Source organism: Apteryx mantelli, chromosome Z (genome assembly GCF_036417845.1).
Source record: "Apteryx mantelli isolate bAptMan1 chromosome Z, bAptMan1.hap1, whole genome shotgun sequence".
Taxonomy (NCBI): domain Eukaryota; kingdom Metazoa; phylum Chordata; class Aves; order Apterygiformes; family Apterygidae; genus Apteryx; species Apteryx mantelli.
In genome coordinates, this window is record NC_090020.1 from 67384219 (window position 1) to 67395594 (window position 11376).

The window sequence follows — 11376 nt, forward strand, 5'->3', positions numbered from 1 at the left end:
ATTGATCATAACATTTACTCTCTTTCCCACAAAATGCCACAATGGGAGGTTTACATATCCAGATGCAAAGGAAAATCAAATAACAAGCTGTAAAAAATGTCAGCAAATAAAATGCAGAAAAGTCCTGCATTTTATAATCAAGAAAATGCTTCCTTTCCATTTCATACAAAAACAAATGCCATCATAAATATACTCTTGGGGGTGACAAAGATGATGCCTTAGAGAAAGAAAAATTCTTCTATGGTATTATGTAGAGTAGATAGGAAGGAAGAGCAGAAGAATACTTTCACTTGATGCCAGAACTTTCAGACAAGGTTTCTTTTCCAGGCATTCATATAAGCCTTGCAAACATGACAATGCTTTCTACTCAGTTCTGCTGCCAGATAGCCCTATTTATGAAATAAACATATCTCTTAGTAGAAAATACCTCCCTTCATCAAAGCCATAATGGTGCATCCATAATAAGCCATTAGTTCTCATCATAAGTATTGCAATAAAACTAATATAACTCAATTGGTACTAATGGGAGCAGCGGGCTTGATTCTCTGCTGTTTTGGAATTGATATATTCATTTCTTTGTGCACAGTAGATGCAATGTGTATAAAAGACATCTACCATATTTTACAAACACCTTACAATCACCTTGCAGAGGCATTAAAGACTAAACAAAAGTTAAAAGGAGACCAAAGTCTGTTTCTATTAGACACTCAGCTCATCTGTAACAAGAGAAAATCTCTGACTTCTAAAAGCAGCCTTCATGCTTTCGACCACAACTCATCAGCTTTATCTGCAGGAGCCAATAGATTGATCCAATGTTCACCAACTACCATAGGCTTTGGACCAGAATCTTGTTCCATGCTGAGTTGAAGACTGCACTATTACACAGATTTTTTTGTCTGATAAACACCATTTTAGCTCCTTTCGCATGAATCAGTTTGGCCAGTTGCATAGTTATAGCAGTCTTGACAATTAATTCAGTACTTCTAGGAAACTGTTCTACAGCTGTTTTCCCATAGGTTTATCTTGCACAGCCCAGCAACACAAAGGTATATTTGATTACCACTCACCCACCTCCCTAGCCAACTCATATTATTCCATTTCTTCCTATTGCTTAAGATGTCCTTTCAGATCCAGCATGTGTCTCCTCCTCTCACCTCTACATATCTGTGGAGCATATGCTGGCTCTGCAGTGAACTGTGTTGCAATGCCATGCTAGGAAAGCTGCTGCTTGGCAAGGCAACTCACACCACCTTACAAGTCTCACCTCAGATTTGGGGCCAACCGAAAAAAAAAAAGAATTGAGGAATTCGAACATTGAAGAATAAGATCTACTCAGCGAAAGGTTTTAGGGAAGAGGTGATTTGAAGCTTGAGTTTCTACTTTTTTTTTTAAATATTTTGTGTGGAGTTTTTGTAGTGAAATGCACTAGATTATCATCATCCATTGTCTTTTTTAATACTACAGGACCAAAGTCAAATTTAATCATAACCAGTGAAATACCAGAGTTAACCCACTAACCTTTCATTTTCTAATATCTATTCTTCCTGGTGAAAATGAAATTGCCATGAACATAGCTTAACAAGAATCAGTCTATGATTTATATCAGTTCTGCTATGTTTTCATCTGCAGCAAAACCTGCTTAAAGCACACATTCACTGCTTGTGGACCTCAACCAGCCTGATTCTACAGCCAGGAGTTAGACTCCATTTGTGTTTCTAGTACTTAGGAAGGCAGAGACTCCGTGAGAAAAGTTTACAAACTAAAGCTCCAATTCTGAAATCACATCAATCTAGTTGAATATTTCTATGAACTTCCAGTGTCCAAACACACTTACACAGACCTAGCTCCTGGACCATGCCTCTTTTAAGACCAGGTACTATAGCAAAGTATTCCAAAGGATATGAGAGGAAGGGGGCTGGGTAGATAGTGATAAGGATATACATGAAGGTTATATTAAAACATAATCTTATATAGCAGAACAATTCCTAGTCATTCTTTTAAATGAATATAAAGAGAACAAAGTAACAATCCCCAGAAATCTCTTCAGTCAGTCAGAGGTTTCCTGTTGTTACATATTTCTGAGTATTACTAAATATTTTTTTCTTCTGTAAATCAGAGAGCTATTGTGCACCATATTATTTACAACTATTTTTGTATGATAATAGATTATCTTTTTATTTCACAGGTAAAAATTTTCAACAGATGTCCTTAGACCAACCCAAAATAAAAGTTCTTACTCCTGAACGGAACAGCCCAGCTCCCATACACAACCACTGTGCTCAGAAAAGTAAGTACAGGCACGTCTCAGTTGCAGTATCATACTGTGTGTCTACATAAAACATTGGCATCTGAGGGCTTGAGGGGGGTCATGTTCCTTTTTCACAGAATCACATAATGTTTGAGGTTGAAAGGCAGCTCTGGAGATCACTTAGTACAACTCCCTGCTCAAAGCAGAGAAACTCCACAGTCTCTCTGGGCAACCTGTTCCAGTGGTTGACCACTCTTGGAGTAAAAATGTTTTTTGCTATGTTAAATGGGATTTCCTGTATTTCCGTTTGTGCCAGTTGCCTCTTGCCCTTTCACTGGATAACACTGAGAAGAGTCTGGCTCCACCTTATTTACTCCCCCTCCATCAGGCATTTACACCCATTGGTAAGATCTTCCCTGAGCCTTCTCTTCTCCAGGCTAAACAATCCCATCTCCCTCCACCTCTCCCCATTTATCAGATACTCCAAACCCTTAATCATCTTTGTGACCCTTCACTGGACTCACTGCAGGAGGTCCATGTCTCTCTTGTACCAGGGAGCCCAGAACTGGACACAGCAATACAGATCTGGTCACACCAGTGCTGAGTAGAGAGGAAGAATCATCTCCCTCAACCTGCCGGCAATGCTCTTCCTAATGCAGCCCAGCATACTATTGGCCTTCTTTGCCACAAGGGCACATTGCTGGCTCATGTTCAACTTGCTGTCCACCACAGTCCCCAGGTCCTTCTCTGCAGAGCTGCTCTGCAGCAGGTTGGCCCCCACCCTCTACTGGTGCATGGGGTTGTTCATCTCCAGGTGCAGCACTTCGCACTTCCCTCTGACAAACTTCATGAGGTTCCTCTTTGCCCCTTTCTCCAGCCTGCTGAGGTCCCTCTAATTGGCAGCACAACCATCTGGTGTATCAACAACCCCTCCCTGTTTTGCATCATCTGCAAAATTCCTGAGAGTGCACTCTGTCCCATCATCTAGGTCATTAATGAAGATGTGAAACAGTACCGGCCCCAGTATCGACCCCTAGGGTACTCCATTACTGACTGGCTTCCGACTGGACTTTTTGCGCTGCTGATCACAACCATTTTTTCTGATGAATTTCATAAAGTTGGCCTAGTAGAAGCTATCTATTTCAATACAGAGGAGAGTTTGGTTCTAGATTTGTTTTCCAGAGCAAAGGCGACTGGAATTGTCACAAATACGGGATTTTTCATTGTTGAAAACAATTGCATAGACCTGTATGACTCAGGTAGCTTTTTGTAGAGGGCAGGACAGGATGTACCATGGTAACTTACAATATGTAAAGAGTCACTGGAGACAGATGACAACACCCTAATGGCTGTATAGCAGAGAAAGGTTGGATATGTAAGATGAAAGCAAGGATAAAGAATGCCTCTTTTACAGATATCATGAAAAATACTGTTAGAGACTCTGATTTTTATGTCCTTCTGCTAGTGAAAACAAGAGGGAAGAGGATTAGATCAAGACCGTCAGATGCACACTCCCACAGCAAAGGCAGAATGTCAAAAAAAGACTTAGTGAGTGTCCCAAGTTCCACTCAGCCAGTGACAGGGATGTGCTTGACATACAAGCACTAGTCCTACTCCCAGCACAGTGTCCTGCCCTCACGTTCCTGTGCTCCACTAAATGCAGATGCCCCAATATATTTTGAATGAGGATTTTCAGTTTACTATTTGCTATCCTGCAGATCAGCCAGGTCCTACAGCATTCACATTTCAGAGCTAAATATAAGATGTATTGCTCAGTATGACCTGAGTTTCAGAAGCAATTCTGCAGCTATGGCAACATTACTAAAAGCTAAACATCAGAGGTAGCTGCTTTCCTTACACAGCTTTAAAGGGAACACAAGGTTGCATAGAGGAAATAAGGAATCCTGAACTACTGCTACACAGTAAATAGGAGAGCAAGGAGAAAAGTCAATACTGATATGCCAGTACTGAGGTAGTATTCTCTGCCTGCTCAGGGAAAGCAAAATCATCTAACTGCTTTCAAAGCCCCAGCTCCAGATATTCTTTCTATTTTTAAGCTTGCTACAAATGTTCTAGTTAAAGCATAGTTGTAAGCATAATCCTAAAAAAAAAGGATTTCATAATCACTGGTGTTCTTGTAGTAATTCATACAAACAGCAGGGTTTTAGTTCTAGTCACATGCCAAAAAATGTGTTCTACAAGTAAGATATAATTATCACAGTTAATAATCATGGCCAGAGGTGGAATTAACTAACACAGTACATTTATCCAGGTGCCACTACTGCTTGAACATCAATAGCTGCCAAAAACAGAAAAGGAAAGTTATTTGCAAAAAATAGATGGCATTTCTTCTTTGCTAACACAAATAACACATTTGATCCTGGAGTTTTCCAAATAACTACTTCAGAGCCAAGATTTCACTCACCCTCCATCCAGCCCTTAAAATATTACTGTTCTGGACACAGCCTTTACCAGGAAAATGGCTCATGTAAAGAAGTTTGAGTGAAAACTCTTGGGTTTTTCTATATTTTTGTTACAGTGAAATGCTTGCTAAAAACATGCAACAAAACCAGTTAAAAAAGCAACCAGGGAGCTAGAAAGATAAAATAAGTATAAATTAGAAGGAGAACTGAAACCAGTTAAAAATGAACAGAAAGAAGAAACCTCTCCCAAAAAAGGAAGGGCAACAAAAAAAGGAAGAGATGCTTTAACTTCCAAGCAAAAACCTTTAAAAATACATGTTAGAAAGATGATAATAGGAATGAAACAGTACCCTAGGAAAAGAGCATTTGGGTGACTTTGGGTGACTAAACCATTTTTATAGACACCCACCCTTCAGATGTTCCCAGGGCCAAACAGTCCCTCACCTGCTTCCCGAGTAGCCTCAGCATGGCCTGGCATCTCTGTTACTTTGCATGCTGCTGCCCCATCCCCACCCCGACCCCCTTCCTATCTCATTACACAACTCTCTCTTGGACAACTAAGTTATAGCTATTATGCACAGCTCACATAGTGCCAGAATCATTTTCCAGACAAATATGGGACTTCTAGAGAATGCTCTGCTGCTATCACTTCTTAAAATGGTAGAGAAGGTCCGAAGCCATGGTGAGGTTATGACTTATTAAACAATAAACCTGTTTCAGCAGGTCATTTAACAATACTTGTCTGGGATCAGTCATTTGCCATTACTCATCATGATTTGAAGCTTTTTCTTTCTCAAGTCCACAGCAAAGGATTCCACAAAGTACCCTCCTCTCTGCAGGGCCACCATGATCCACTGTTTGTAAAGGGAGAGAGCCTAAGAGCCACCCCTTCTGCAGGATAGTACTATGGCTTGGGCAATGCCTCCCTGACAGCACTACTCCTGTCTCTGTGGTTTACTCACTCCTGAGTCACTGCTGAGTAGAAAAGGCTCCTTGAACTAGAAGCTCTTAAAACAGCACTCTTCCTTGGGTGACTGACTCCACCCTCTGAACATGAATAGTTACAGACACTTTTGCTGTATATAGCTTCTGGTTTTATGGGGAACCACCACCGGGCTTCTGTTCCTCACAGATCCCAGATCTGGGTCCAGACTCCTGTGTTGCAATACAAATACTAATACCTGTCACTATATGTATTATGTTAAAGTAATCCATGTCCCAGTCCTGAAATCATTCTAGAACATCCTAAGCTGAGAGTCCTAAATACAGTGTGCAGGACTAGATGGACAGTATTGGAATTCAGGCGCTGTTCTTCCCTTCTTTAAAGAAGCATCAGTTTGTGGTGGATATCCAGTGCATGAGGGGGAAATTAAGCTAAACTATTTATGCCCTACTTAAACCCATCATGAAGGACTTATCCAGTACATAAGGTGTTCTGGAGATTTTTCACATGGATGGAAGTTTCAAACGTATGAACATGAGCCTATGCTCCAAAGAGGGAAACAAGTGACCCTCTCAATATGCATTTGGTTTTCATGCCAAAATTTCAAAGAACACAAAACATTCTATAAAGTGCCAAAAACAACTGAGTTCAGCTATTGTACTTGCTCCTGACTCATACAAATTCATTATAAACTAAAGTAAAGTATTGATGGCGTATTTTTTTTCTTGGAAAGGAGAACTAAGCCATTTCCTGAACTACTGAATATGAATGAACCTTCAATGTGACTCATGAATTATACTGAACTGCCAAAGGCCAGGAAGGTCTAGTACAGGACTGCCTGTTAGAGCCATCACAACTTGAATTGTGTATTTAAATTAGCCTGGAAAGGGAAAAAAAAAAAAATCTTCCAAATTTTTTAATCTTCTCTATAAAGATTCTGCTTTGCCCCAAACAAGAACCTGGTGAATCTTAGAGAGCAACTGCTCCTAATAAATACATAATGAATGACAAAGCAAGTATATGATATGTAGTACATAACCATGTGGCAAGAAGAACTTCAGTCTCTTGCACAATATATCTAGTAAAAAAATGTAGAGATGCAGAGCTCTTCCCGTGCCCACTGAAGACATTTGTCTTCAACACGGAAAAATTCTGACTTCTTAACTATATACTAGGTAAATCTACAGGCACAGTGGGGCTTGCATGACAAGACCGGTGTGATTACTTTGCCAAGGCAGGGAAGCTGTAGGGTTTCTGCTTGAACTTCTGCACTACATTTCTGACTCGGACGCAGTCTGTGTCCCCAGTTACCTGCAGACTGTTACTCCCCTAGCTGGTTATTCCCCATTTTGCATTTGGATTTTTGGTGGTTTGTGATTTTTCTTGGTTTTCCTAAGTGTAGTGCTTTGCATTTGTCTTTGTTGAGTTTTGTTATATAAATTTCTTATCATTTCTCCACTTTATCAAGATTATTTTGCATTTTAAAGTTGTCCTTCAGGGTCCTTGCAACTCTTCCCAGCTTACTGCCATCTGCAGATTTTTATAAGTGCACCTTTCACCTACATCATTAATGAATGCATTGAATCTTCCACAAGATCTCTTTTGAAATAACTACACTTTGAGTGCATTTCTCCCATTAGCTGTGTGTCCATGTTACCGTAATGGATCTACCTTATTTTGTTTATGAAAATTTGTGAAACAGTTAACACTCCTTCCTTGTTAAAATTATGTAATTTCTCACTTCCCCTGCATCCACTGAGCCAGTGTCCCAGTCATTCTTTTCAACATTGCTTAATGAGCAGTAAGAAGGCAGACTTCATAGGTTCAGAGGTCCACTTCCGAGAAACACTAAGTGCAGGCAGGTTTTATAGGTGTGAAGGTTAGGTTAACTGATCTGAAATTCCCCAGTTCCTTTTTTCTTGTCTTTTTAATCCACAGCACTCAAGACTCTCAATCCACTATTCTATCTATGAGTTCCTCAAGTGTGTTGAAGGTTTAGCTTGGGTGTTGTTGTTTTTTTTTTTGGGGGGGGGGGTATTTAAGATTAAAATGGACTTGTAAGGTCCAGCTTATCACAGGTGCATTGGCTGTAGTAGTTACTGAGTTCATACCAGTTGATTATGTGGTCTGTTATTTCTAATAAAAATGAATTCATTTATTAGTTTATCCTCTGTTAAGTCAGTTTAAATCTAGATTAACTTCACATGTTTCTCTGGAATTACACAAGACTTTCATAGACTTCAGAGAGAATAGTCTTGTCCGTTCCTCATTTCTGTGGAATTTTCCCGAACCTACACCAGGAAAATTTCTGTCAGAGATTGTGCAGAGGGAATAAACAAAGAAGTTGTCAGAAAAAAATGGAAACATGAAGACTCAAGTTTTCATTAGAGCTGGCCAGGAAATGAAATGATAATGCCAGGAAGAGAAAGACGCCTTTCGAGCAGAGTTTTTTACAGCAGGATTCTTCCTGCATGTAAATAATCGGGACACAAGTATGATAGGAATCTGAGGACAAGCAGGTGGCTCAGAGAATGGACTGTGATATTGAACCACTAGGAAGCACTTGTGGGTAGTCATAAATGATGGAGCCACCAAATTAGCCAAAGAATCCAAATAACCTTCTGGAGTCTGCCATAACTAGTAGGATGAACCTAAAACTAGAACATCTTCTCAGAGGCAAACCTTAACAGACTCTCATATATTCATCATGACAGATGAAATGAAACAGAAAAGATGGATGGAATGAGAATGCAACCAAGGAAAAATGAATATGAAAAATGGCAAGGAAGATTCTGTAGCCAAAACAGCACTTACTCTACTTGGGAACTCTGATACAGTTAGACTGGAAAAACTGTACTCTTTGCACAGCAAGGCAAAGAGCTTGTGAAAAAATGGAGAAACTGGAACTTAAAATGCAAGATGCTAAGGAAGGCAGTATAGGAATGACAGATACAGGACAGAACAGTATCATGACTAAAAGACCAAAGGTAATGGATATAAACCATTTAGAAAAGGTGAAAAACTGGATGGTAAGATCACATAGTATGTTAGTGAAATATAGACTGCAAAGAAATCAAACATAAATTCATGAATAAAATTGAATCTGGGTGAAAATAACTTGGAGGAGAGAGAATAAAAATGGTTTTGTGATAATCATGTTAAGGGTGTATTATAAACACACAAACTCAGGAATGTATATCATTAATAAACTCTGAAAAACTGTGAAAGAAAGAAATACATTCATTGGAAAATAATGGCAGGGCTCAGATAGTCTTGATCACAACAGAAAACAGATTTCCTTGCCAACCAGTAAATGAGTCAACAAGGCATTTTGCTATTTTACACTCAGTTTTAATGAACAGTGAAGATCTTCCGAAGGAATCAGTTGTAGTAAAGTAGAACTAACTGAATAGGAGCTAATGCAATTCACAATAAATTCCATGGCAGAGAAAAAACGAGGAAAGATGTAAAGCTGTTACACTGCTGAATGTGAGGTGGAGGTTAAGGATGATCTAAATCCTCATTTTCTTACAAGACTTCTGACACAAACAAGACGTATCATAGCTGTGGCTCATGTTGTTTCAATTTGGATCTTAAGTCTGCTACAGGGTATTGGGCTGCTTTTGTGGCCTATGATATACAGAGTAGATGTTTTGTCTTCATGATTCACTGTGCCTAGAGCAACGCGGACAGGTTTTTCATCTTCCTAAGATTTTGACCAGGATTTACCCTGGGTAATAGAGCATTCCACCACAGAAGTTTTGTAGAAAACAATATACTCCCATGGAGCGTTTCTGTTTGAGTCTGTATTTTCTAATGAACAAATGTTTTGCAGAAATCTTCCTGAACAGAGCAAATATCTCCTTCAGATAAACTATGGATACAATGCTTATCAATAGCAAACCTTTAAACTGATCAGGTCTCATTGATCACCAAACATGAAGTAACTTACTTGACACTGAAATTGTTTTCCTGAGCTGAATATTAGCCCTGTCAAGCTTTAGAATTTTTTTACTCATATTTTGGTCATATCTTTCAAGTGCAGGTTTAAGTACACACAACACAAGACAAACAACCAACAGTCCTAAGAAAATGATCATAATGATCATGTAAAAATAAATGCCATGTTTCTCACTGTCTGTGCACTCTTTCTTTTTCTTTTTTTCTCCAGTTCAGCTACCATCTAATCAAGTTCCTCAGGGTGTTAAGAAGTCTAAGTCCCTGCCTTTAAATTCCTTAAGAACTGGGGCAGTTATTCTCCCACCAGCCCAAACCTCCAGATCCCAGAGAAGAGGATTTTCCCAGAGTCATTCACTACATTCTTTCTTGCCTGGTCTGTCAGGAGAACCTCTGAAACCAAGTCGGGTCCTACCTGCTATTCCAAGCCAGAAGAAATCTAACCCTGCAGTGGAAGACCTTGAGAAATCCCTCACCAAACCAGACACTGAAAATTAACTCATTACGCTGGCTTCTTACAAAGACAACTATAAGTAAAATCATATTAATTTGCACTAACGATGCTCTTGTGAACTGAGTTGTAAATGAACAAACAAAATCAAAATGGTATTACATCACAAAAGCTACACTGTGTATTTACATAAGCATTTTCATTACAGTTTTAATTTATGATGAAATTAATGAATCAGTATTTAATGTGCTGTAAATCTATTTTGTGAGTTGAATCCTCATAACATGCAATCTTGCTGCAGCACTGTCTTGTTAAACCTTTGATAGAAAACAGGAAGAGAGAGTCAGATTTTCTGTATGATTGAAAAGTCTGAACTAGAGCACCACAAATTGACAGAGGTTTCTGTAGTTTGTAAATGCAAAGGTGCTGATTCTGAAAGCTGTGTGCCATTGAAAATAAGTGTTTAAGATTAAAATGATACACTCTAAATAAAAGGCAGTTTTAGCAAATGAGCTTTTTTTGGCTTTTTATTTTTGAAATATTTTCTACATTGTGCATTTGTCAGTTTTGTGACTTCTACAAGTCAAAAAATACAATGAAATACTAATCCTTGTGGGACAGACAGGGCCATAGGATTGGCTGTTCATAACTGTTGATTGCACTGACAGATTTAGGTCTCTGTTTCACTTATTAATTTATATTCCTCAAATACAAAAATGCAATGGTGTATTGTTATTTTCATTAAACAAGATTGCATAGGCCTGAGTTATTAGCCAGTTCTTCATCACTTTGATCATCAAATTGATGAAGAAAATCTAAACTGACTGTTGTTCACTCAAGAGCCTTGGCAAGTGCTATAGTCTTTGACTAAACATTTTGCAAGACTGTCCTTTCACAGAGGCTGAAAAACATGCCAACCTCTACTAGCTTCAGGATTTTTATCTAAATTTTGCTGCTATAACCCAGTAGACTTCCCCGTTTCTGATTATGAAAAGGGTTGTTAGTACCAACCAAAGCGCATATTTTTGGGGGAAAGCACATTGTGGGCAGCATGGGGGGGACAATAGTCCCCTTTTATTATTCCTTCTATATCACCATTGCTAGTAAACATGTTCTACATCAGTTCTATATCAAAAGCTCATCCAACAAGAACATGGTATTTCTGTTTATCTCTATATAAATGTTTTATTAGCTGTACAAATGTTTCTTCTGCTGTGTCATAGTAGAAGACAAACCTAACATGAAAGAAAAGATAATCATGTCCCAGTAGCCACAGTTTCCAATTTTCTTGCAGTATTGATTGCAAATAAAAGGATGGCTGGTATTTGTCACAAAGAGTATCAGAAAGAAAAAG

General features: G+C 38.8%; 1 protein-coding gene across 1 annotated transcript in view; it reads left to right on the forward strand.

The window, feature by feature from the left end:
• The window catches only part of ANKRD55 (ankyrin repeat domain 55), a 54912-nt gene extending 44790 nt beyond the window's left edge, over nt 1-10122 (forward strand). The window contains exons 10-11 of the mRNA XM_067315912.1: nt 2186-2287; nt 9786-10122. Coding sequence (XP_067172013.1) covers nt 2186-2287; nt 9786-10069 — 386 coding nt within the window. The 3' untranslated portion in view covers nt 10070-10122. The remainder of the gene's footprint in view (nt 1-2185; nt 2288-9785) is intronic.
• The last annotated feature ends 1254 nt before the right edge of the window (nt 10123-11376 follow it).